Source organism: Balaenoptera ricei, chromosome 16, assembly GCF_028023285.1.
Source record: "Balaenoptera ricei isolate mBalRic1 chromosome 16, mBalRic1.hap2, whole genome shotgun sequence".
Taxonomy (NCBI): Eukaryota; Metazoa; Chordata; class Mammalia; order Artiodactyla; family Balaenopteridae; genus Balaenoptera; species Balaenoptera ricei.
Window position 1 is genome coordinate 49,745,037 of NC_082654.1, and position 27,940 is coordinate 49,772,976.

General features: G+C 49.6%; 1 protein-coding gene across 1 annotated transcript; it reads right to left on the reverse strand.

The window, feature by feature from the left end:
* Window positions 1-14,237: 14,237 nt before the first annotated feature.
* LOC132350903 (neuropeptide Y receptor type 4-2) lies at window positions 14,238-20,324 on the reverse strand. Its single transcript, XM_059900495.1, has 2 exons — window positions 20,302-20,324; window positions 14,238-15,411 (listed from the first exon to the last, which is right to left on the reverse strand). Exon 2 carries the CDS (start codon window positions 15,369-15,371, stop codon window positions 14,238-14,240), a length of 1,134 nt encoding a protein of 377 aa, XP_059756478.1. The 5' UTR covers window positions 15,372-15,411; window positions 20,302-20,324.
* Between the last annotated feature and the right edge of the window lie 7,616 nt (window positions 20,325-27,940).

The window sequence follows — 27,940 nt, forward strand, 5'->3', positions numbered from 1 at the left end:
CCTGTGTCTGTTAAATATTTCTAAAAACCAAATGTTTCTGAGCCAAATGTCGCTGATCCCTGTCTGCATAAGGAAGTTTGCCTGTTTGCACAGGAACACAGCATTTGTTCATTGGTTTCTGTGTTAATATATACAAACGTAGTTTCCTGTGTCAATAGTTCTGCCTGGGGAAGAGAGGAGGAAGTATGACTAGGTGATAAAGTACTGAGCCCAAGATAGAAAGCTTGCCTCCATCAGGCCCAGGGAATTTACAGAGGACAGTACTCTGCCTTGGTCTCTCTCTTAATTTATATTATACTGCCCTGCTTTCTCAAATACAAAAAATAGACAGGCTACATTCCCTTAGACCCCAGAGTTTAAATGTTCCATGTGGAGAGTCACTCTGCACGCACTGTTGCTAGAGATGCTGTAGCCTCTATTGGCTGCACTGCAGAGAGAAGAGGTTGCCGACCCAGCTCTTCCTGGTCTCCTCCCTGAAGCCCAGCTCCCCTCTAAGCTTTCAAGTTGATTTGTCTTTTCTTCTCGGTGGACACCAGCATACTGTCCTTTCATGGGGCACTTACTCAAGGCCAGGTGCTGTGCTGGCGGCTCAGAAGATGAAGGCCCAATTCACTTGCTTGAGGGGCTACAGACGTGAGGAAAGAGAGAGACGCCCTTTCTTTTTTCCAGTTCTAACACTCCCTAAGTGCCCAAGAGAGACATTACAAAGTGCTCTAGGCATGCAGACAATGAGACAAGGGAGCCAGGGAAAGTTTTCAAAGAAGGTAAACTTGGAAAGTGCACAGGAATTCAATAGGCATCAATCTGGGCAAAGTATGGCATGTTTGAGGAACAGAAAATAAGGAGTCTGGTGACTGCAACAGGATGGGGGATGCAGATGGGGTTAGAACAGAGGATGGGAGGGCCAGCTAGTGGTGGACCATGAATGGCCCAAGGGCCATGTAAAAGCACTGGGACTGTATCTTGTAGATGGTAGGAACTGCCAAATAGGAGGGTCAAGGTCAAATCTATGACTGGAGTAGAGAAGGGACCACAAGACAGAAAGACTGGAAGCAGAGATACGAATGAGGAAATTCTTGCAACAGTCCAAAGGCACAGGGATGAATCAGATGCTGTGAATTAGGCAAACAAGTGGTTGCTGATAGGAGTAACTGTGATGGAAAATCCAGTGGGAATCCAAGAGAAGGGTTCCCATTTTGCTTTGGACTTGCACTTCAGGTGTGTGTGGAACACTCAGGAGACAATGTCCAGTGGCAAGTAGATAAAGTCTAGAGGAGATGTCCATTTGGGAACTGTCAACTTGCAAGTGGCAGCTGAAGCCACAGGAACAGAATGCAATTGCTCATGGGAAGTGTGTTGGGTGGGACACAAGCACCAAAGCGGAACCAGGAAAAGCCTGGCATGTGAGGGAGAGAGGAGCTGAGAAGGAGGAGCCAGTGTTAAGAGAACGAGGCTGGAGTTCATGTCACGGAAGCCAACAGAAGAGGGGAATTCAGGGACACAATGTCAAAACGAAATGCTACAAAGTTCAGGTGGGGTGTGGACCCAAGCCATATGGTGATGAGTGCGCCACCCCATTGCTGTGACTTTATGGACAGCAATTTCAGCAGCAGTGGGTATCAAAACACCCACAACTGAGAAGCAAAGAGAAGGTGAGAAAGTGGTGGCCATGAGTGTAGAATATTCTCAGAAGAGCTTGGCTTTGAAAGGGAAAAAGATCCAAAAAGGGGATTGGCAAAGTCACGGGAAGGGTTTTTCCTACGTGGGGCTTCACCAAGTTTGTAGGTTGTGATGCCACAGCCTGTAGAGGTAGAGACTACGAGGATGACTTTGACAATGCCAAGCTGGGAGACTAGAGAATTGTGATGTCATTAATTGCAGGATAAACTTTCCCAAAAGGAGTCACCCTCACAGGCTTTGGATTTGTCACCCTCCACAGGCTCAGATATTTTGACACTCCCTAGTGCTGAGCTGCAGGCCAGTTCAGGCGAGGCGGGAGGGAGGAGAAGGCTCAGGGCCCTGTGGAGAAGCTGCCTGGCAAGGCTCAAACGTTGACATCCTGAGTCAGCGGAGTGTCGGGAACTCAGCGCTGGACACAGGCCCGAGTTCTGGAGCCACATGGCAAGCTGGCAACACTGTGACGTGGGCCTCTGACCCCGATCGTCCCACATTTTTTCTCAGCATTTTGGACATTTATGGCGCGTTATCTAGCACCACGTGCCTTGTCGGTGCACAGTTATAATTCAGATGGATGAGGCTATTGTCTGCCTTTTAATAGCCAATTGCACAGCTCTGACACGGCTAAGGTTTACAAAATGACTAAATTAACCAGCCCAGCCATAGAATCAAGCTCTGACCTGAGTAGGCCAGGCCAGAAAAATCAGCACAGCCCTCATGAAAATGAGGGTATGAATTTCACAAGTCAGGCAACTCCCGCCATGTAGTGGGAATTCTACTCACCAGTCCTGATACTGGCTCTGCCAGTGAGGGCCTCTGCTTCATACTCTTTTTTTTAAATTGAAGTATAGTTGATGTACAATGTTGTGTTAGTCTTAGGTATATAGCAAAGTAAGATTTTCTCTCTCTATATATAAAATATTTATATATATTATATGTATATTTATATATATATTCTTTTTCAGATTCTTTTCCATTATAGGTTATTACAAGATACTGAATATAGTTCCCTGTGCTATACAGTAGGTCTTTGTCATTTATCTATTTTATATATATTAGTGTGTGTCTGTTAATCCAAAACTCCTAATTTATCTCTCCCCCACTTCCCCTTTGGTAAACGTAAGTTTGTTTTCTATGCCTGTGAGTCTATTTCTGTTTTGTAAATAAGTTCATTTGTACTATTTTTTGGATTACACATAGAAGCGATGTCATATGATATTTGTCTGGCTTACTTCACTTAGTATGATAGGTCCATCCATGTTGCTGCAAATGGCATTATTTCATTCTTTTTATGGCTGAGTAGTATTCCATTGTATATATATATACCACATCTTCTTTACCCGTTCATCTGTCAATGGACACTTCAGTTGCTTCCATGTCTTGGCTATTGTAAACAGTGCTGCTGTGAACATTAAGGTGCATGTATCTTTTTGAATGAGAGTTTTCATCTTTTCCAGATATATGCCCAGGAGTGGGATTGCTGGATCATATGGTAACTCTATTTTTAGTTTTTTAAGGAGCCTCCATACTCTTCTCCCCAGTGGCTGCGCCTCTGCTTCCTTCTATGGAAAGGTGGGAGGGCTACAGAATTACTCTATTTCCTACAAAGATAAAGAAATCACGGACTCTCCTAAAAGAGCACAGAATCCTGAATATATTCTAGTCCAACCTCCACCCCCCATTTGACTAATACGGAAATGAGACTCAGAGTTAACAACTTTCCAGACCTTTCTCAGTGAGCGGGTGACACGGAATCCACTGAACAGTGAGAAGACGGCTACCATGAGATGACAAGGTTTCTATGAGGTCCAGTCACCCCTTCTGGACAACAAACCGTACCCTGTGGGGCTCGGAACTAGACACAGAGCCCTCATAATTTCTAGGCTGGGGGGCAAACCTGGGTAACGCGCTGTGGGAAAGAGACTTGGACAGCGGAGGGGGGCTGAGGAGGAGGTGGGTGAGCACAGCAGTACATGCCCCATCATCAAGGTGCCCTGCACACCCCCCTCATCCTCCAAGTCCCCGCATTCGTCAGGACTCTGTGCTTGTAAATGAGAGCAGCCTCCCTCTGGCAAGCTGAACCAAAAGGCTGTGGAAATGGCCTTAGGGCCGCAAACTCCTTGAGCAAACAAGGGAAAAGTACCTGGAGGCCCACACGCTGCCTGCTGGAGCAGGGTTCAGTGGGGGAAACCCTCAGAGGTAAGCTCCGGAACAGCGCATGGACCCGTTCCCGGGCCGTGCATGGGATCTAGCTGGGCTAGTGTCAGACTCCAGCAGAGGGACCCCAGGCCTTGGGCTTTTATGATTAGAGAAGCAGCAGCCCCTCTCCTGATTGGAGCAGGACTCGGGATTTTATCACAGTGTGGTTTGGCAGAACTCTGGTCATCTGCCCGGCTCTTCCAGCTCAGCATTCAGAGTTGGGGAGCCGCAGCCCCACTCTGGCATGGCCAGGGTTTGGGGTTCCAGCCTAGAACATGGCAGTGATCTACCAAGATTGGTCGTCTTCAGGATTCAGCTGGAGCCAGCTTCTTTGGAGCTCTGCAGGAGACCAGCCTCTCTGTGAGGCCAGCCTGCAGAGAATAGCTAAACCAGGAATCAGCTGAATGCATTAGTTCTCACTACCCTAACCCCTTCTTCTCACTGCAGTCAAAGGCAGCTTTCTTAACCTCAAACTTAACCGTGGAACCCTCTGCTAAGACCTGTTAGTGTCTTCCCTCACCGGCATGATATAGTCAAACTGCTTAGCCTGGGAGGCGAGGTCTCCTCCCCTGGATCTCACCTCTCCATCCAGGCTTACCCTCAGCAGCCCCATCCCCAAATACACTGGATCTGCTACCTCCCACCATTGCTCACAGCAAAGTGAGCCTTTTCCCATCCTGCCAGCCCCGTGAGCTTGCAGACACGTTACCCCAAATGCCCTCACGGAGAATGTCTGGCTCCTTCTCCACACCCTGACTCTACAATTACCCTTGTCATTGCACTGCGTAGTTGTTTTCATACCTGCCTGTCTGGAGGTGGTTCAGTCATGCCATCTGCAGAGAAGGTGCCAATGAATAAGGATGAAGGGCATCAGCTGCATATACCCTTCCCCAGAGCTCAGGCTCCAAGCCCTTCTGCCCTACCCATAGCCGTAGATCTCAGATCTCACAGATGCTGAAACACCCACTCTCTTATATAAATCATGTTATCTTTAACTGTTTTAAAGCTACACACTGGACAAAATGTGGTGCTGGCCATTTCCTCTGAATAGTTGAATATACCAATGAGAACCTCAGTATTCCCTCTGCCAGGATGTGACTGAGGCCCCACTGTCAACTGACAGCACACCCTGACAGTGCCCAGGGGTCTGGGGAAAAGGCTGGTGCTCACACCTGCCCAGGTACGGCACAGGTCTCCCATGAGCTCCAGGTACATGGGTCTGTAAAAGTAAAGGTAGGAAAAGGAGGTCTCTCTCTTTAAGAAATCCTTTGTAGATCCACCCCCACACCTTAAAGTTACCAAACCCAGAAGGGGCTGCAAATGACATTTACAAGGTGGCAACAGGCTGCTGGCCATCACAAAGCGCACTATCTTTAAGGGAGATATGGCTATCTCAGTGAGTGGAAGTTCTTTGTTCTGAATGCATGACCCATTTTCAGTATGGTTTCCTTGGCAGTCGACTGAATGACTAATCGAATGCCCATTAACAGCTTCATGAATGAAAGGAAACGTATTTTAAGAGAGCTTTGTGCTGGTACCCAATTGCACCGACAAACTCTTTTCAAAGTCTGACAAGAGTCAGTTTCAAATAAAGGGTGACATTTAAACAACTAGAAACCTCAAGGGCCATGATTACACAGCCCCCTTCACAAGCACCCTCCTGCTCTATGGTTCACTGGCAAGTTCACCCTGCAGATGCCTTCCCAGCTGCCCGAGGTAGGAAGGGCCTGGCTGCTGTCGGTTAAGAAGGCACCTGAATACGCTCTGCGAATCCTTTCCCAGGGTCTTCTCAGGACCCAGAAGCCCCAATCTTATCTGTCTGTATATCTGCAGCCGTTGTGAGATGTATCAGAGCCTTGAAGAGGTACTCTGGGGAGAAGCCCCACCACCAGACCAGGCCAGGCCAAGGGCCTTGTCACTAAAGATGTCGGTCCAAGTGAGCATGACCCACTTTAAGACAGAGATGACAGCTGTGCTCCCTCCTCCACCACCAGACCATCTCTCAACAGGGTGTAAGAATCACAGATCTCTTCTCTGAAGAACTTCCAGGTCTTTTCAGGATTTTCTCAGGCATCATTGTATCCCTACAAAGCAGTAAGTCACAGCAACAACTCCCAACTTCTAGCCAAGAAGCTTGACCTTGAAACAGTCCTTGATTCTCAAAAGAACTGAGGCCACAGGTCACAGATGAAGGGTAACTTACCTGGTGTCATCTCTGGGAAAATAGCTCCTGTGCCTGGCTTACTCTACCCTGTCCACCAGGGCATCCTGCTGAGCACTACCCCACCCCGTATCCCAGGACCCCACCTTGTTTGCTGACCTCAGTGTCCTATCAGCAGATTCAGCTCTGGGAAACTGGAATTCCTTTGGCCCACATCCAGCTCCAGATCAGCTCACACCCCAGTCTAGCCACAACCCAGCCCCACCCCTCAGCATGACTCGGTCAGGCCTTGGCCAAAGCTCTCTCTAGAGCTCCAGACTCAAGGATCTGGCCATCCATCTGCACACCCAAGAGGGCCCCAAACACAGCATGTCCAAAGATAAACCAAAAAAATAAAAACCCTCTCCATCTCACTAAATGGACCAGACGTATACCTGCTTTCCCAAGTCTGGAACCTGGGAATCTTCTTTCTCTCTCCCACACCCAAGTCATCCTGTCCATTTGACACCCAAGTATCTTTCTAATCCATTTATCCTCTCCAAGTCCACTTCTGGTTTGGTTGCTTGCCTGGCATTACTTTCTTTGGAGACTACCTCTATGCCCTGGTATGATAACGCTGCATATCCATGTGATTCAAGTGGCGCTGACCCCACCATCTTGATCTAGGAGTGGTCAAGGGATCCAGGCCTGGATACAGAAAGTGTTCCAGCCACTTGGCTACAGTCATCAGTTAAGGGCTGAACCATCAGAATCCTCCCCGGAGTTCTTACTGGGCATGGCGAGAAAGCTATGCTCTTTCTCCTTGGGCTCACAAGGACCAAGGTAAGACAGGAGCTGTGGGGCCTCTTACTATCACATGTAGAGTGTAAAGCCATGAAGAGACCAGCAGAACCAAGGGATTAGAGAGAGTGGTAGAGACCAGGGGGCAAGGAAAGGAGAGCTCTGATGTCATTGTTTTAACCCCTGAATCCAGCCTACAGTCAAAGAACTTCTTTTGGACAGCCCCATGACATGAGTCTATAAATTCCCTATTTCATCATAACAAGTTTGAATTGTGGTCTATCTCCAACTACTGAACACCTGCTGACCCAATAGCTCACATGGACGGGTCTCCCTCCCTTCAATCTCACCTCCTGTATTAGTCGGCTAGGGCTCCCATAACAAAGTATTACAAACTGGATGGCTTAAGCAACGGAGATGTATTGTCTCACAGTTCTGGAGGCTGGAAGTCCAAAATCAAAGGGCCAGCAGGGTTGGCTCCTTTTGAGGGTTGTGAGGGAGAATCTGTCCATGCCTTTCTAGTAACTTCTGGTGGTTTGCCAGCAATCTTTGGCCTTCCTTGGCTTGTAGAAGCATCACCCAGATCTCTGCCTTCATCCTCACATGGCATTCTTCCTGTGTGTGAGCGTCTCTGTGTCCAAATTTCCTCTTTTTGTAAAGACACAGTCATATTGGATTAGGGACCCTCCGTACTCCACTATGAGCTCATCTTAACTAAGAACATCTTCAATGCCCCTACTTCCAAATAAAGTCACATTCTGAGGTACAGGGGTTAGGACTTCTACTTATGAATGGGGGGGGACACAATTCAATCCATAACACCTCCCATCCCAACTTAGCTCTGCCTGCATCAGAGGCCTCTTTTGCCCTACTTGAGATCCTCTGGTTTTCACCTGCTTCTTGGTCCAGCGGCCGCTGCATCATCCAGCCCTGCAAGGCTCCAACCAACTTCCCACAGGTGTGACCTGATGCCGTCCCACCTCGTACCCTCACAACACTTCTCTTCACCTCTTCCTGGAGCTGTTCTGTTCATGAGAAGGTGTGTTCAGTGTCTATGAGTGCACAACTCCATGGGGGGAACCTTTGACAAAAGGAAAAAAGGAGCCAATGAATAAATTCTTACTTCTTTCTCCTTCCAGACAGACTGTCCTGAGATAGTTATACCAAAAATCAAGTGATCATCTGCCTCTTAGAAACAATCAGCTCATAAAATACCTTGGAATTGGCTCTCTCTTTTTCCCTGTTTCATTCCCCAGGTCCCTCAATCTGTTTCCTGGGATTGGATTCTCTAATAAAGAAAAAGCCCTTGGGCTTCCCTGGTGGCGCAGCGGTTGAGAATCTGCCTGCCAATGCAGGGGACACGGGTTCGAGCCCTGGTCTGGGAAGATCCCACATGCCGCGGAGCAACTACGCCCGTGAGCCACAACTACTGAGCCTGCGCGTCTGGAGCCTGTGCTCCGCAACAAGAGAGTCCACGACAGTGAGAGGCCCGCGCACCGCGATGAAGAATGGCCCCCGCTTGCCGCAACTAGAGAAAGCCCTCGCAAAGAAACGAAGACCCAACACAGCCAAAAATAAACAAACAAACAAACAAATAAATAAACAAATAAATAAAATTTAAAAAAAAAAAAAAAAAAGAAAAAGCCCTTAAGCCTCTGCCTCAGCTTCTGCTGTTAGGGGAACCCAGGCCAATTCAGCCACAGTGCTCTCTCTCAATATAACCTGACCACGCCATTCCCCTGCTGAAAGCCCTGCAATACTTCTCCATTGTTCTAAAGTTCAAACTCTCTAGCTAAAAGCTGGAAGGCAGCTTAGAGGCCATCTGGTCAGCCTTCTTTCATGCTGCAACAGTCCAAGTCATGGGCTTTGGGATCCATCAGATTGGGTTTTAAACCTGGCTCTTTCTGAAAATTTGGATAAAGTTTTTCACCTCTCTAAGCTTCAGCTTCTTCATCTACCCAATCCCAGGGTTGAGGAGAGGCAATGTATATAGTGTCTAGCAGAGTGTTTGGGACACTAAATACATAGCAGTCAGCATTATTACAGGTGAGGAATCGGAAAGCAATATGCAAAGGGAGCCGCTCAAGGTCACACAGTTGGCTCACAATAGCTATCAAACCTGGGACCAAAATCCTACAAAGCCAGACTGGACTCCACAAACAAGAGGCTGAAGTTATCAATGCTCACTGATCGAATATAAAAGTGTTTAAAGGTATTACTCTACAGATATTTCTCCTGCACCTCCCATATGCCGACACTCTTTTGAGAGCTAGGTAGTGAACGAAACATACAAAGTCCCTGCCTTCATGGGGTTTATAGTCTAATGAGGAAATGAGACACTCCACAGTGAAGCAGTGAATGTGTGTAAGCATGTCATAGGGTGCTAGGTCCTATGGCATAAAGTAGGAATGCAGAGTGAGGGGGCTTATATTTTTATAACATGGTTGAGGAAGCAATCTTCTGATAAAAGCTCACTTAAGGTAAAGGGAGCAAAGGAGTGAAACCATTGATATCAGGGGTAGCATTCCAAGCAGCCCGAGTGGGAGCACAGAGGGCTGAGGTAGGAGCAATCTTAGAGTGTTCAAGAGACAGCAGAGAGGCCAGCACTGGTGCAGGGGGTGGGCGAGGGTAAGGTGGTAAGAAGTGACATCGGAGACAGGCAGATGTCTTGGGCAGGCCACGGACTATGAATTCTACTCTGAGTGGCAGAAAGCTAATGAAGGGTTTTAAACAGAGGTGTGGAGGGACCTGACTTAGGCTTCAAAGGATCGCTCTGACTGAGTGAGACCAGAGAGAAGGCCAGTGCAATAACGTTGGTGGATGTGATGTTGGCTTAGACCACGTGGCAGAGATGGGGGAGGTGAGAAATGGTCATTCTCAATACATTTTGAAGGCAGAACTTTCAGAACTTGTTGATGGATTGGATGTGGGGTGTAAACAGAAGGTTGGTCCCAAGACTGGGATGCAACGAAATGAAATGAGGAAGTTGCCGTTTACTGAAAGGGGGAGATTAAGGAAGAGGTGAGGAAGCAAATCAGGAGTCTGCTTTGAACACGCTGATTGGATGTCCAGTAAACACAAAGTAATGGCTGGATAAACAAATCTGGAGAGCAGGGGGAAGTCCAGACTAGAGATCTCCATTTGGGAGCATTGGACATTGAAACATTTGGTGGTATTGAAAGCCAGGAGCCTGGATGAGCCCACCTAGGGAATGAGAGCAGATGGGCTCCATGGCTTCCTGGGGACAGGCCAATGTTCCAAGGTCAGGGAGATGAGAGCCCAGGAAAGGAGCCTGAGAAGGAGTGCCCGGTGAGTCAGGAGAGAACGACAAGTATGGCATCCTGAAGTAGTCACATGCAGAAGGAGTTTCAAAGAGAAAAAACTGACCAACTGCCGCATGATGCTGATTGCCACATAAGACAAGACTGAGAATTGGCCATGGGATTTGGCAACACGGAGGTCACCAGTGATCTTGGCAAGAGCTACTTGGATGGACAAAAGAGCATGGGAGGAGGAGAAGCAGGGACTTCGAGATTCCACAAGCCTCTGGAGGAGTTTCGTGTGAAGGGGAGCCCAGAAAACTGGTGATGTTGGAGTGATGCTCGTAAGTGAATGAGAGGAAAACAAGATCAAGTGAACATGGGGGTCTTTTCATTAATGGTAATTTTTCAACAGTGTCCAGGGTACAGGGAAGCAGGCACTATTCAGGGAGTGGAAATCATTCCAGCCTCTTGGGAAATCAGTTTAGCAATACACATCAAGAGCCTTGAAAGATGTCCATGCCCTTTGACCCACTAATTCCACTTCTGGAAATCTCTCCTCAAGAAATAATTCCAAATACAGAAGAAAGTTCTCTGCATAGACATTTGTCACAGAATTATTTATAATAGGTCTAGGAACATCTAAATATGCCACAATAGATAATGATTAAGGATGCAGGATGGACCCACTGACTGGATTATAAACTCCCTGAGAACAGGGATGGTGTCTATTTTATTTATCACTTACTCCCAGCACCTACCATGTAACTGATATTTGTTGAATGAATGAATAAAAATTCTTATAAAGTTAAGCAAAAAAAGATAAAATAATCCTTAAATTTACGTGTAAATCTGCATACGCTCACAGTATGATCTCAACCATGTTTTAAAAAAACAAACAAACAAACAAAACAACACCCTAACACTGTATATATAAAAACTAAAGAAATAACTCCCTAAAATGTAAACAGTAATCATCTTTGGGTGGTGAAATATGATTTCCTTTTTCATTTTATTTTTATTTTGCATATTTTTTAAAATGAATATGATTACTTTTATGATGGAAAAAATAAGTCAAGGTCATTTCTTTAAAAAGGGAGGGCTTGGGAGTTCTTTGGCGGTCCAGTGGTTAGGACTCAGGGCTTTCACTACCATGGGCCGGGTTCAACCCCTGGTCAGGGAACTAAGATCCCACAAGCCATGTGGTGCAGCCAAAAAATAAGAAATAAAAATAATAAGGAAGGGCTAAAGTTAGGCAGGATTTACATTCTCATCGACAGGACTCAATAAGGTTTTGCACCCTCTGAGTGTCCCCAGGCAGTCTTTGTCGGTGTGAGTCTCCATTTCCAGCCATGGTGCTCCTATGAAGATGGGTTCCTCCCACTACTATCAGGGGCAGGTCTATTTTCTGGGTGAGAGAAGGCCCCTCCAAGAGCTAAAGAGAGATGCTGTTCAGAGGTACCAGCTTTCACTGGAGCATTTTCTAGATTCTTAACCAGCTGGCAAAAATAATATCCAGTGAGATGGAAAACTGTTGATGATACAGTTTTAAGTGAAACAGAGCAGAATACAGAGGAGCATGTCTGCCAAGAATATAACCATGCAAACTGTTCATTTCACAAATATTTATTGAAGGACGGAAAAGGCCACAAGAAATATGTCCACATGCAGCCAGATATGCAATCAAAACTGAATCTACCTTTTCAGCAATACCATTTTACAGCCATATCTCTAGAACTAGGATTCCTATGGCTCTACTGTAGATCCCACGGTGGGTGTCTAAAGGTGCTCACCGACTGGCTCCAGGCTCCAGAGCAATCTGTTTCCTAGAGGAGAGCTTCTCGAATATTTGCACCATTAACTCGGAGATCTTGATAAAATGCAGATTCTGATTCAATAGGTCTGGGGTGGGAAGAGAGATTCTACATGCCAAACAAGCTCCAAGTGATGCTAAGGCTGCTGGTCTTCTGAGTACACTTTGAGATTCAAGTGCCAAAGGTGCTGGATAAATGGGAAACCCCAAGGGTCATTAGGAACCAGGAGCAGGAGACAGCAATCCAGGCAAGTTGTGCCAACCCAGCAAGGTGAGGGGAGCACAGAAGATACTCAGCGAGGCTTCCATCCGCTACCCGAATTCCCAATGCCAAGCACCTTCACCAGATGCTCAGCCTGGTCCCCCAGTCCTCAAGCATGCTAGCACCCTAAAGCATCCTTGTCCCCAAGCACCTTGGCACCACTGAGATGAGTGATGACACACAAACTCAAGGCAATCGTATGGGATCTGGAGGGGCCTGAGGCCCCCAGTTCCTTGCGGAGCTTGAGCAATGACTTTTCTGGAATGGGTCCCAGGGTCTGGGCTTTGCTGGCAGGTGGTTACCTGGAGCAGCCAGCAGCAGGTGGCACCAGAGGACAAGCACAGGCTGCAACCAAGAGAATGGCTCAACAATCTGTCCAAAAAACCAGGATAAAGGTGAGCAAAGGAACGGAATGAGAGATGTGACCAAAAGTTGGGGCAAAACAAACAGTTCCAGGAAGGGAGCTGGTGACTCAAAGAGCCGTTGTCTTTGGTGTCAGCTGTACGGGTTCCTGGTCAGAGGCCAGGCCAGAGAGATGATCAAATGTGGCTGTTCAAGCTCCTGCTACCTGGCCCTTTGCCAGATGCCCTGTGTAGAGCCAACCCTAGGAGCCTCACAGTGAGGCCCCTCGAAGGGTCTGGGGACTTGAATACCCTGCCCCAGGAGGCCACGGTGGGTCCAGCCACTAGCCACTCTGCAGGTCTGAGCAGGTACAACCAGGCCTGGACATCCCATCCAAGGTGGCCCACAAGCAATCTTGACATTTCCCTTTCTGCAAGGACAAGCTGTCTGTTCCACACACAGATGAAGCCTTGGATCCAGAAGCCTGAACCTTGACCTCCATGGATGAGATATTCACACTCATCGTAGCCCTTTCTCCGTTTCCCAGGCTGGCTGGAGGAAGGGGGACACTCTGCTCCTTCCAGCCCGTGCCCCAGACTTTAAGAACTCCCTCCCTGGCCCAGCCATTACTGAAAGCCGCTGGGAGGCCCAAAGTCCTGGGGAGGCTTCGGAAGAACAGTGACACATCACCTGGGGCAAGTCAGCTCAGGGGCAGCGTGGAACGAAGGAGGCTGGAGTCATGGCCTTAAGTACTGAAAGTCTCTGCAGTGGGTGGACTGGGGAGGGTCGCAGAGTCCTTGGCCAGCTGCCTTGTCAAGAGAGGTCCTGGGAGGCAAGGAAGGGCAGGCGAGAGAGTGTGGCTGCAGCAGCCTGAGCCCTTCCTACACTGGACTGTGGCGCAGGGTGCTGTCCTCAGCTGAGCACTCAGCAGGGACACCTGCTACCTTTCTTGTCACCATGGTAAATCTTTCTGGAGCTCTCTCCCTGTGCCAGGGACTGTCCCAGGCATAGGGGACCCAAGCTCTTTGACAATACAGATGTCACCCTCAAGGGGCCCACAGTCTTATCAAGGAGAGATACTTGCAGGCTTATTTCCATTCAAGGTGGCAGATGCAAAGAAAGAGAAAAAGGGTGGAGTAGGATGTGAACCCTGGAATTCCTGCTGCTCGGGGCTGATTTTCCTACTGCAGAGGAGTGCGAGCAGGCTGCCAGGGTCCCTTCTCTGCAGCTGGATGTGCTAACGATATACAGTAATCCCACTGTCTTGCCTCCATAAAACTCTTTACCACTTACAAAGCCCATCCACAAACATCGTCTCCCACAGAGGTTAGGGGTTTACCAAGGTCCAGAACTCTGACTCCACGTGTTCTTCCCCTCACCCCACCATGGCCTTGCAGCCTCACCGGTGGAAGTGAAATCCCTGGGCTCCCGTGCTGGGCATCTGTTGCTGAGCTACCAGAATGAACTACAGACCATCAATCAGACCATCTCCGGCTCTGGCATCTGCTCAGGATACACGACATACTGTGTGTGACCTGCAGAATCCAGACTCAGAATTCTCCCAGGAACAATAGCTGAACCATCAGAATGCTCGGCTTCACAAGGCAAATGGATGCAAAAACAGGCTCTTGCTACCCTATCTGGGCCCCACAAAGCCAGTGCCACCCCCAGCTTGCAACGTGCCCACTTAGCTAAGTGAGGGAGGCTGGTAATGAACATGGCAGAGAGAAGCCCTAAACCTGGCTAGATGGGGTTGGACCTGCCACTGAGCCTCAGAGACCCTTTGGAGACTTCCGTGTGCACTGTGGACAGAGGCAGATGCTCGGACTCCTCCACAGGGATGCTCTGCTGGCAAGTCAGCACCAGGGCCTTGACCTCCTTCTTGAAGTTGGTGTTGAGAAAGCCATAGATGAAAGGGTTGACACAGGTAGAGGCCATGGCAAGCAGGTGGCACACCAAGAAGATGAGGTTGCCATGACAGATGGGGATGGCCTCATGGTACCAGTCCTCCAGGCTGTTGAACACATGCAGGGGCAGCCAAAGCACAGCAAAGGCAGCCACCATTACCACAAGGATCACATTGATCCGCTTCATCTGCCAAGCCCGAAAGCTGCAGGTGCCCTTGCGGAATACCTGTCCCCGCTTCCGCAGACGCTGGTAGATGCGAACGTAGCAGACCAAGATGAAGGCCAGTGGGATGCAGTATTGGAAGAGCAGCAGAAAGGTGGTGTAGATGATGCGGTGATGGTCCAGTGGCCAGGACTCAGTACAGACCACCTTATCCACCAGAAACTCCAGAGCCTTGGAGTGGTTCTTATGAAAGACATTCTCTAGGATGCTGTTAGCCAGGAAGGGCAGGGAAAGGAAGCCCGCAATGAGCCAGATGACCACAATCCCCAGGTAGGCCTGGGAGACACTGGGTTTCCAGCCTGTTGGATTGATGATGAGCTGATGCCTCTCCAGAGCAACAAGTACAAGCGAGAGGATGGAGACTGTCACCGACATACACTGGATAAAGGCCGATATCTTGCAAAGGACCTCGCCAAAGATCCAGTAGTCCATGATGGTGTAGATAGCCGTGAGTGGCTGGCAGATGAGGCACATGAGGAAGTCAGAGAAGGCCAGGTTGGCAATAAGCAGGTTGGTCACATTGGCCTTCTCCTTCTGCCTAATGGTCACACATATCAGGCAGAGGTTGCCCAGGACTCCCACAATGGTCTCAATGCTGTAGGAGGTGACAATGAAGACCATTGGGTCTATGGAATCCTGGCAGTAGTCAGAGAAGTTGTATGAAGTGTACAGAGAACTTGACTTGCTCCTGTTTTGACCCTGTGGGGATTCTGGGAACAGCAAGGCCAGGAAGTGAGAGATGTTCATGGTGGATGTGAAAAGATTCCAGGAGATTCAATGATGACATCTGCAAAGCAAAGACAAACGGCACTGAAGGATAGTGCCTCCTGTGTGGAATCCAGGGAAGAGTGGGGACCAGGTAGAGAGGTTCATGGCTGCTTCCTTCCCAAGGCTGAGATCTAGAGGACCTGAAACTCAGAGATGTAAAGCAACTTGCCCATAGTCACACAGCTAATAAGTAATGGGGCCCAGATACAAACCCAGGTCTGTCTGACTTCAGAACCTGTTCCACAAATTCCCTCTGACCTCAGAGTTTGAGGCTATTTTGATGATAAAGAAGTTGGACTGTTGTATGCAGTGTTCAGGGACAGAATTATTTAGGGAACACGGGTAGAAATCCCCTTATCACATTTTATGCAAATAGAGACAGCAACACATTCTGCCATGTGCTCAGGTCCTTCCATGGCACCCCCTTTAGGACAGAACAAAAACCTCGGGGCTTGACACACAGTGTGCCCTCCTGGTCTCAGCCCCTACTTGCCCTGCCAGCCTTGTTTCTCAGGTGACACATGGCAGAGTTGAAGACAGCAAGGTATGCAAAGACTGGGGCATCAGCACACCAGCTCTCTCCTCCTGACCCCTATGTGTACACACACACCAGGCCAAGGTCAAGGGATGCCCACTGCCTTCCCTATGGGTCCCCTCCATGCTTATGCTCAAGTCACAGCTTGCAGCTCCCAGACACCAGCCTGGGCCATACCTCCATATCCCGGCCCAGCCTGGCTGTTTTCCTCTGGTGCCTCAACACAAGGGACCCTCTGCCAAGACTTAATTGGAATTTGGACTCCAGAGCCTCCAGGTGGTAACGTCAATGACAGATATTTTGACATGGAGCGCCACCGTATCATCACACACCATTGGGGCTCACCTTCCTCATGACTTCTCTAGTCATCACTAATCCCACAAGCAGTTCTCAACCTTCAGGAGACATCAGAATCATTCTAGGAGCAGATTGAAAGCACAGATTCCGGAATCCCTCACCAGGAGATGCAGTTAAGTGAGTCCAGGATGGGGCCCAGGAATCTGTATTTTAACAACTGACCCATATGTCTCCGATGCACATGGTCCTTGGACCCCCTTTTTAATAAGTACTGTTCATAGAGGAATACCTTATTTCAGATATTCTTTAAGGCCTTATAATGGTCGTGTCTATTTGTGAACTGTGAACATTATATATGTTCTTTATGTTCAAGTGCTAAGTTAGAGACAGTTTTTACAGGGTATAGCCAAAATTAACCAGAGGTCAATAAAACCTATTTGTCAGCCGTCAAAAATGTCACTCACTGTACATTTAATTTGGCTTATAAAGATGAGTCACATTTTGCCACGTACAAGATCGTCATGAATTCGAATGACAGTTTATAATCTGGTTATTTCAGCTACCCAATCCCAGAGGCAAGAGGATTTTTCTGGTACCACAGTCTTCGGGCAAAAAGAGTCATTTGGGGCTTCCCTGGTGGCGCAGTGGTTGAGAGTCTGCCTACCAATGCAGGGGACACGGGTTCGAGCCCTGGTCTGGGAAGATCCCACATGCCGTGGAGCAACTGGGCCCATGAGCCACAATTACTGAGCCTGCGCGTGTGGAGCCTGTGCTCCGCAACAAGAGAGGCCGCGATAGTGAGAGGCCCGCGCACTGCGATGAAGAGTGGCCCCCACTTGCCGCAACTAGAGAAAGCCCTCGCACAGAAACGAAGACCCAACACAACCATAAATAAATAAATAAAATTAAAAAAAAAAAAGAGTCATTTGGAATTGAATGTGACAAAATGAAATATACCAGGGCGAAATATAAGGTCCAGTATTTGAGTGAAAAAACAGCCATAGGTGCATGAAACTGTGGCAGATACACTGTGCTCAGAAGCAGCAAATAAGATGGAAACCCAAGACTCTGGTTGACCAACAGCCAGGGCTGGGTCAACAATGGGAAACAACACCATTGGTTCCAAACTGGCCAAGCTCAGCATGATCAGAGTGCCATTACTAGATGGGGAGGGCTCCAGAAAATCCTCCCTGCTTCATTCATTCATTCACTCAATAAGCATGTAGCAAGTCCCACGCTAGAAACAAGGTCTGCAAAGATGACTTATACAGCCATGTCCCTCCCAGACCAGAGGAACTAGCCACCAAGAACACAGATGAACCTCAATGCCACACTGCCATCGCCAAAACTAGTATGAATGGAATGCCTGTGAGCTGGGAGATCAAGGAAGGAAGCAGGGAGATGAGAGAAGAGGGGACATGGATCCAGGGCTCAAAGGATGAAGAGGAGTTAACTATCCAAATAGACAAGGTGGAGGAAGGAATTCAAGGTACAGGGAACAGGGTACAAAGGCAAGGAGGCAGGAAAGAAGAAAGCCTCCTTAGAGAACAGTAAGCAGTTCAGAATAACTAGAGCCTAGAGTAGGTGGAAGGGAGTGGCAAAAGATGGGCTGGTGAGGTGGGCCAGACCAGGAATGCTGGGTGAGCTGCTGAAAGGCTGCCACCAAGCCCAAGTTCATTCCAGAAAGGTCACTTGGATGTAGAGAACAGATTGAGGGAAAGGGCCAAGACAGGAGGAGGGGGAGGGCTGAAGGCAGCACTGGGGATCTGCCTGGCTTGCAGCCCTCTTCTCAGAGAATCCATAAAGAGCTAACACAAGGGATGGTCACCAGTGAGCCAGGAAACCCCACACCAGTCCCTGCTGATTAGACCACACAGATGCCTGAACCCAAATCAGCCCTTCCCAGCAGCTTCTGGGACTGGGGCAGAGGAGGGAAGTGCTGGGGCTGGGAGAGCATCAACATGGGAAGGAGATCTTTGGGGGACCAAGAAAGGAGCAGAACTGCCAGCTGGCCCTTGCATCTTTCTCCAGAGCTGCAGATGCTGGAAGGGAACACCAGGGAGGGGACCACTCCATAAGCCCCTACCCCAGAAAGGCCCTCTGTACACAGGAACTGAGGATTTCCAGAAGCATTCTCCAGGGGCAAGGCAGTAATAATTCAATCCCCTGAGCCCCAGGTCAGCACGAAAGCTGGTTTCCTTCTGTAGAAAGTGTACAGGGGCAGTAGGGAGAAGGCAGTGGCAGCACGCATGCAGAGGTGACTCTGGTCTGAGTTTGGTCCCGCAGACACATGGGAGGCCCAAGCAGCCTCAGGGGCTGTACCTGGGCGGGGGTTGGGGAGAGAATGGAAGCAACTGAGCCTGCCATACCCAGAGGAGCAGGAAGGGGAATTTGGAAAGACAGGCAGGGGAGGGAAGGCGGGAGCCCAGTCTTGCAGAGAGCCCAAGGAGGGGGGGTGTCTTGCCTCACCCTGGAGACCGCACACTTTGCTGGGAGACGGAGGGCAGAAGGGACTTTAGCCTTCACTGAGCTTTGGGCACAAGACATCTCCCTGAGCATTAATGCACACCGCAGCCCTGGGAGGAAGGCATTACTAGGCTGAACCATATGAAATTGCCAGTATCCAACCACTTTCAACCTGCAAAGACAGCAAATTCATATGGTTGGATCTAATATCAGCCCCATTTCAAAGAGGAGAACACTGAGGCCCAGTTAGATGAAGGGACCTAGCCAACGTCCCCACAGTCAGTAAGTGACAAAGCTGAACTGGAACCCTGGTCAGTCTGATTCTGAAGCCCCCTGCACCAGGCCCTGCCAGACAGAGAGATTTTGAAAAGGAGGAAAGAGGAGCGGGGCCTGTCTTGAAGCACGAGGTGAACTAACGGGGGGTAGGCGGAGCAGTAGAGGCAGGGTTGGAGATGGACATCCAAGGTCCCCAACAAAGCGTGACTGGGTGAGCACCTGGGGGTGCCGAGATGTGGCTCGGCCAAGTGAGAAGATGCCCCAGGTGGGGTGGCAGCTGCCCAGTGTCCCCTGGCCTCGGGCCCCAGCATGCTGGCTCAGACCACCCCCTCCTCCCGGGGCAGCTCTGCGGACAGCCCAGCCTCTCCAGCCCCTCATCCTTCCCAAGCAGATGCGGGTTTGGAGTCCCTAATGGAATGACACTCCTAGATAGAGCTGCCTCCTTCCCGACACAGTTCGGAACCCCAGAGGCCCCTTGCCGGGGCAGACACAAGAGCACAGCTCCCAGGGGAGAGAGGTGGGCTTGAAGGGCTATCACAAGCGAGTGTCTGTCCCTTGCAGCCTCCAGCAATGCAACTCTTCACCTGGATCACCTCAAGGTGATCGCATCCACTCCCCAGGGCTGCTGAGCTGGGGCCACTCCGACCACTTCAGATCCTTCTGGGTGATTTGGAGTTCCCCCGAGGGCCCTCACACCAAGACTGTCCCTCACTTCCCCCTGCATTCCTCAGAGATGCCCAGTGAGGACCAGGAGACCTCAGGTCCTCCAGGCACACCCCAGGGGGTGGCGATTCTGGGAGCGGGAAGGCAGACTATTGTGCAAAGTCAGTGAAATAGTGTCTCCGGGTTTAGTTCCCAAGCAGCTCTCGTGACAAGGTGGGAACACCTGCAACCCGGGGGGGGGAAGGGGGGAGGCCTCCACTGCAGCCTGCCTTCCCAGCACTCAGGAAAACTAATGGATAATACAAATAATATCAATTCTCCCATGAGGTAAGAATGGAGAGAAGGATGTCTGCTTTGTTTCCTGAAATTTCAGCAAACAGCTTCTGTCTCCTAAAGCCCGCAGCGCCCACATTTTCCACGCACCCCTTACCTCCTCTCCCGGCAGCACACAGGTGAGGACAGGTGAGACTGAAGGAGCCCAAGTCCGCTCGAGGAGCAGGGTTCCCCGCACCGCCCCGGTTGCGCGGCTCTGAGCCCCTGCGAAGCCCACCCGGCGACCCCTCCCCAGGCCCCGGCAGAGGCAGCGCGCGGCTTCCCAGGGACCCCTCGGGCCCGGGTCCCTTCTGCCCCTGGGATCCACGGGGCAAATCGCGGGGCCCGCGCCGGTCTTACCTGCTCCGGCGGCCCGGCGCTCTCTGCGTGCGGAGCGGAGCCGCCCTGCCCGTCTCCCCGCCAGCTCGGCTCCCTCCCGCGCCGCCGCCGCCAGTGCCCGCCCAGTCTGCCGCCTGCACCGCCCATGAGGACGCTCCGGTCGGCCGCCGGCGACCCAGGCGCCTGCTCCGGAGCTGCGGCCGCGAGCCCTCCCGTCCGCCGTGCGCCAGGAGCTGCAGCCCCGCACGCCGGCCTCCCCCACGCCCACCTCGACCCTACACACCAGCGGGCTGGAACTGCCCTGTTGGTGTTCTCTCTGAGCCCCAGTGTCCTCATCCATGAAATGCGCATAAGAAGACCTGCCTTTCATAAACTCGTTCACAAATATTAATTACAGGCCTCCTATAAACCTGGCTCTCCTGCTAGACACAGAGCTGAGCAAAACAGAGTTCCCGTCCTTGTGTTATCCTGGAGTTCCCAGCCCTGGGGGGAGAAGGCCCATCAGGGACAAGAAAAAAGTAAATAAGTTAATAAGTTATTGCAGGGAGTGAGATGCTGTGGGGAAATGGGTCAGCTTTAGATATGTGGGCCAGGCAGAGGGCACAGTAAGGGCAAAGGCCCTGAGACTGGAGGCATTTGCTCACTGGAGATCACGGAAGGGCGGTGTGGCTGGAGAATGTCAGGGCTTTCAGAGGTGCATGTGGGAACAGTCAGGGAGGCCCTGGTAGATCCTGGAAAGGCCTCCAAGATTGTTGCAACAAGAATCAAGTGAGAAAGCACTTCTCCATTGGAGTCCACGTGAAACAGGACTTGCCTGAAACGGGACAGTGTTTTTTACAAAGGCTGCTCCAATTTTGAATACACTAACTTAAAATTTCCTCCAGAAGGCCACATGGAAAAATCATGTGTGTACTTGGAGGGCCTCCTGAAAGTAGGCTTTGCTTCTGGGGCACTTCCTAAGTATCCGATATGCACAACTCTTCTCTAAAACCTTCCATGGCTCCAACTCACAGAAGCGGAGTAAAGCAGCGGTTACCAGGGGCCAGGGGGTTGAGGAAATGGGGAGATAATTGGTCAAAGGGTCCAAACTTCCTGTTATAAGATTAACAAGTTCTGGGGATCTAATGTACAGCTTGGTGATTATAGCTAATGATACTGTATTATATACTTGAAACTTGCTAAGACGGTAGATCTTAAATGTCCTCACCACAAAAAAAAGAAAGGGTAATTATGTGACGGGATGGAGGTATTAGCTAATGCTATGGCGGTAATCCTTTTGCCATATATAAATGTATCAAATCAACTCATTGTACACCTTAAGTGTACATAATGTTATATGTCAACTATATCTCAATAAAGCTGGGGGGGGGGGAAAAAGCCTTCCATGGCTCCCCATGACCCACAGGACACGGCCCAGACCTCCCAGCCGCTCCTCCCCACACAGCAAGTAACCCCAGAGGCACCATCCATGGTGCCGACTATGGAAATGTTTCCAGAGTTGTGGGCAGTGGCCCTTTCTAGAATGACAGCTGTCATTTATGGCCCATGTGGGCTCTGCAGACATTACCCTATTGGAACATCACAACAGCCCTGAGAGGTGGGCATTTTTATTTCTGTTTTACTGATGAAGCCAAGTGAGACTCAAGCATTGAGCAACTTACCCAAAGTCACTCAGCTAAGAAACACTCAGATCCAGTCTGCCAAACACCCACGCCTCTGCTCACTGGCCCCTCCAGGTTTGCAGCTGCCATGTCTTCTTTCAGGACCACTCTCGTCCCCGCCTTGATTGCCTGGGAAAATGCTGCTCCTCCTTCGCAGCCCAGCTCCGAGGTCCCCTGTGCCATGACGCATTCCCGCAGCCTTCTGTGCTCTGCTGCAGAGGCAGGTGGCAAAGCCTGCTTGTATGTTTACACAACATACTCCCCGTGTCTAGGGCACTATTCCTTGTCTCTGCCCTCAGAGCCCAGCATGGGTCCATATACAGTGACAGCATCCGACAAAGGAAGGAAGGAATGCATTTGGCGGAACTTAATCATAATGATGGCTTCCAGGAGTCTAAAGTGAAGAGTATTTGGGACTTCCCTGGTGGTCCAGTGGTTAGGACTCTGTGTTTTCACTGAAGGGGGCAGGGGTTCAATCCCCGGTCAGGGAACTAGGATCCCACAAGCCACGCAACGCGGCCAAAAAAGTAAAAAATAATAAAGTGAAGAGTCTTTCCTGTCCAGAAACCATTCACCTATAGACACCTGTTCTCTGTGTGGGCAAGAACTCAGACAGTGACACCTCCTCCTCGTGGGGAAGCTGTTTGGGGCCGAGGGCTGAGGTCTTACAGGTGAGCCCTTTGAGCAACTGCCCAGGGCTCCCAGGCCTGAGCCCGAGCCCCCATGGATCAGAGAGCAGCTGAGGGAGCAGTGAAAATAGTGACCAGCTTCCGCGCCAGGCAGCAGCACTTTCTCTTATTCCATCCTCACTCCCACCTTGTGAAGTATGATCATCCCATTTCACAGGTGAGAAAACTGAGGCTCGAAGAAGTGGAATGACTTGTCTCAGTCATCCAAATTGTAGATGGTTGGGTTGGGGTTTGAACCCAAAGTCCGAACTCCTTCTTCAGCACCGGAGAGCCCCCGAGAAGGGGAAGGAGTGCCTGATAGCAGACATTCCTAGTTAAACCAACACAGCAGGAGCTAACTATCAGACCCTTTGCTCAGCCGGGGAAGGAAACAGCAACCCCTGGTGGCAGCTGAGCCCTGAACAGAGCAGAGCAAGAATATCTGGAGCTCCCCAAGAAAGCAAAGCCCATGAGCAAGAAACCGGGAGCTGTACTTCCCCACTCACTGGCATCTGGGGCCAGGACCCCAGTCTGGGAGGTCCTGCCAGTGGCCAGGCTGCATTCTGCAGTCTCTGGGGAAGGGGCTCAATAGGGTTTTCCCTGCACCATAAAAGTGTCTGGCTTTGTCCAACCTCCTAGACATTGTCCTTCCTTAATAGCTTAGTGACAGACCTCACTTCTTGCCCCCTTAGGAATGTTCCACGTGAATCACCTTGGAGTCAAACAGGTGTGTTTGGCCCTCGACAGCTCAAAGTTTGAACTCTCAGTCCACTGCAAGGTCAATTAATGCTGTCCTTGGTCTGATGGAGAAAGCTGAGGGTCAGGAAGCGAAGATGGACCCAATCCACTTCCTTGCTGGCAATTTGCTGTTACTTTGAGCATCCTGAGAACCAGTGTGGTGAGTGGTCAGGAGCCGGGCGTGGGAGCCAACTCGCTAAGCCTCAGATTCTCTTTTGTAAAATGGAGCCAGTAATAAAATCTTGCTTGAGAAAAAATGAGATGAGATGCAAACAGCTCCTAGTACAGTCCCTGGCAGGAAACACATCCTGGAGATCTGTGGCTGCTGTTATCATTCCTGTGTCCTATGTGCCTGTCCACCTCCCTGAGCTCCCTACCCACAGCTAATGAGCAGTCCCTACCAATTCTAGTTGAAAACCTCTCCAGCCACACGGCACGATCCACACTTCTCTCCTGAATTAGTCCAACAGGGTCCTAACAGGCTCTACGTGCTCAGCCATGGGAGCCTGTAAAGTCAGCCTGACACTCTTTCCGGGGTGATGGAAATGTTTTATATCACCATCTGCGTGCTTCTCACTTGAGTGTATAAATACACATAACTTCATCAATTAAGATATCTGCACTGGGCTATATATAAATTATATCCTAGTAAAAATTTGAAAACAAACTCTAAATGATTAAATAAATAAATAAATAAATAAAATCAGTCTGACACTATTTCTCCTTAAGGTTTCCTAAGGTGCCTCCCCCAGACTCCTTCTCCACATAAACTCTTCATTTTTAGGGAATATCATTGTGTTTTACACATCCAGGCTTGTGTAGATGTTGCTTCCACAACCTGGACTCATTGAGCTCATTTTGCACTTGGAAAACTCCTACTCATTCTTGGAGACACAGCCCTCTGTGAAATATCCCTGACCTTCCACCTGCTCATTCTAAAGGGAAGCTGACAAGTATGTCGCCCATACAGAGAGCTCCCGGGTAGCTGTCTTGCTTTTTCCCTGGAAGACACATAGCAGAGGAAAGCCTCATCAGCTATCCAGGAAAATCCATTTATTTTCCCATTCTTATGAACAGAGAACCAAAGAGTCCCATACATTCAGAAAGTCAACAGCACAAAAGAAAAAAACGTCAAGATAAATAAACAAAATAATTGGCCTCAAAAGAAGCTGAAGTACCTCAGGAAATAGAAAAGAACGTTAAGAGACCAGAAACTTCCATTAATCCTTAGGGAGATTAACAAAGTTGCTGAATCCAGCAAATAAGAGCAGATTGCTATGAAAACATGAGACCAAGAAAGCAAGAAAGAACCCTTGAAAATTAAACGTATGATTGCTGAAACTGAAAAATATTTTATTGGGAGGGATGGGAATATTGGGAAGGTAAAGAAATGTCTCATAATGTAGAGCAAAAACACAAAAAGATGGAAACCCTATGCAAAAATAAGAGGCACAGATGATCAATGCAAATGATCCATTATCCAATTAATAAAATTTCCAGGAAGGGAGAACCAAGAAAATGAAAGGTAGCATATCAGTCCTACTCTAAGCAGGAGAGTTCACCCCCAGATAGTCACATTAAGAGATCTTAATGGGAAGGTAACAGAGAGGTGTGGGCAGAGTTAAGGGAAAATACAGGATATTTGAGGCAGTCAAAGACTAGCAAAAGAAGTTACCACCCTACAGCTAATGGAATCAGGGGAGACAATCGAGTCACAGAACCAGGGGACTGTGGAGGAAGGGCCACCTGATTAACTGCTATAGTCTAGAGGCATGGCACCATCACCAGAGACTCAGCATTCATGAGGATGGGCCAGGGTTAGGGAGTCTCAGAGGCTAAGAGCAGGGAGTTGGAGCCCAAGTGGAATGAGAGGATGTCCCCATAAGGGGCAGACCAGGTGGGTGTTGGAGCTGAGTAGGGAGGAGTACATCTGCACAGGGTAGGGCAGCTATTGGAGCAGCCCAGCACTGTGAGAGCAGAGCACCCCGTGGTGGGGAGGGTCTGGCATGGGATGTCAGAGCCAGAACAGAACAAAGAGAGTAACCATACAGGGGAGCAGGGATTTAGTAGCCCAACGCACAGTGTCAGAGCCCAAATACAATGAAGAGGGTGTCCACACAAGAAAAGGGAACCGCCAAGGTGGAATGCCAAAGCCCAAGCAGAATGAGGTGCTGGTGGGAGGGTGTCCTACTATGGGAAGTTGGCTCCATGCAGGGGGATCAACCAAGCAAAGCAAATATATTAAGAATGATGGGAGCCAGTTTTCTCACTGATTAAGAAGGCAGTTACAAATACAGAAGGGGAGAAAACCAGAATGAGCCCTGTGGCTTTGAATTAGAGTTAGAGGTATTATGTAAATTAATGGTTTTCAATATATAGAGATAAATATTAATGTAATTGTGAGACACACACACATACACACACACACTTTTTGTTCTGTCCACTGAGACAGCCTAGGAGCAATGAGCACCCCAATAGCAATGAGCACACCTAGCACCCATATCTGACTTCTCAAAGCCATTCTCCATTAAAAGAATCCAAGGGGCAGGGAAGATACAAGATGAGCCTGTAAGATCTTTGGGGCCTACAAAGTAACAAAGTGCTCTAAGAATGATGGAGCATGTTAAAAAGACCCAGAATCCAGTTTGAAGAGGTCCTCACTGGTCAAATCTGGGACAATGTGAGGATTAAAATAAACAATGAGAGTAATGGATAATAACCCACTGAATCAAACAGAAAGCTATGAGTCCTTTCCAATATAAATAAATGAATAAGTGAAGTGAAAGTTCAACGGGGAATCCACAGTATGTCACGCATTCTGATGGTTGATGCCTCTTCTGCTCATTGGTGCTTGTTCTGATGGCTGATGCCTTGTTCTGACAGTTGGCACCTATTCTGATGGTTGGTGCCTATTGTGATATTGGGTGCCTATTCTGATGACTTGTGCCCCTTTTAATGGGTTTTTTTTTAATAACCTGTTCACCAGACCAAAACTATGGAAAACATGGTCCTTTAAAATTTAATTCTGAATATAAAATATTTGGGGAATATAATATCCTTGCACCTGTGTAGATGCATATGCTATTGAGGGAATACAACGATCAGAAAAGATTTTTTTGTAGATAACCATTACATGTTTTAACTGTTTTCAACACCAGTATATATCTGACCAAAGAGAACGGTTTCATAAATAATGGATTTTTTAAAATAAAATTTAAAAAAATAAAACAAAATGTAAATAAATAAAGTAAACCTTATGCTGGAAGCAGACACTCTCAAAAACGCCAACAGGCCTCCTTCGGCTTGTGTGTTCCTCCACCTGACAGCTGGCTCCGTTTCTGGATGTGGAATAATCCTCTTTGATTACTGTAGCTGTCTAGTTTATCTGTTGTTGCAGAAAGGATCAGACGTAAGGCACAGTATACACCTCCAGCGCTCATTTGTCTGAATTCAACTTTTAATAAGTTTGGAACAGGAAAGCCACATTTCCTTTCTAAAGTGCTTCAGAACATGTGGCAGTGGTTACCCCTTACATAAGACAGCCTGTTTATATTTATTTTTAAACATTGGTGCTCCCCAAGCATTTCTTTATCTTCTACTTATTTGTGAAGTGGATGTATTCCAGAAGACATTATGGGATGAAAAAGAGCCTCATGGTCCATTCATTTATTCATGCACTTATTTACTAAAAAATAATTACCAGGCTCCTACCATAGGCCAGGCGCTCTTGTAGACCTTGAGGATGCAGAGGTGAGCGATATCCTCACCGTTTTTTGTGGCAGTTGAACATCCATCCAAGAAGTTTCCTGGAATGCGTGCGAAAAGAAGCATCACTCCTACCCGCTTCCAGATATCCCCGCTTTACCCCGATGTGGAGAGGAGACGTGTCCCCAGGAGCTGAGGTGAGCGATGGGGCCTAGCCAGGAGCCAGGGCTGCTGCCAGGGCGGGCCTTCCCCAGTCCGGACCGCCCCCTTCGGGACACCCGGCGGGGCGGGGCACGGAGGGGCCGGGCGGTGCACTCCGCTCCCGGCCCGCCCTCCTCCCGGCCCCCAGGGGGCGCTCGCGCCAAGGCATAGGAGCAGGCAGCGCGTGGGCGACGCGTGGGCTGCGTGGCCAGCGGATCTTCAGAAGGTGGAAAGTCTTTGCGGAGGCTTGGTGCCTCGCCGCCCGCTCGGGCCCCGCTTCCTCCCTCCAGCTCCCCATACTCTCCGCCGCCCCCGCCCCCCTCCCCTAGAGACGTAGGGCCGAGCGGACCCACCCCCGACGCCTGGAGTGGAGCCCGGGTCCCCGCGGAGCCCGAATTCCCGGCTTGGCGTCTCTTCTCTCTGCCGCCGCTGCGCTGCCCCGGAGCCCGAGGGGAGGGCGGCGCGACCCTCGACCTCGCCCACGGCCGCACCGCCGCCGAAGTCGGGCTGGACCCCGCCAGCCGAAGCCCAGTCCGCCCTCGGGGCCCCGCGCCTGGTAAGTAGGGGCGGACCCAGTACCGCGTCCCCAGGCTGCTGCGGGAGACCAACTTTTGAGTCCCACGTGTTCGCGTTCGCTCGGAGCCGCCCCTGCTGTTTAGGAAGAGCTAGCTGGGGGCAGCGTCTTGG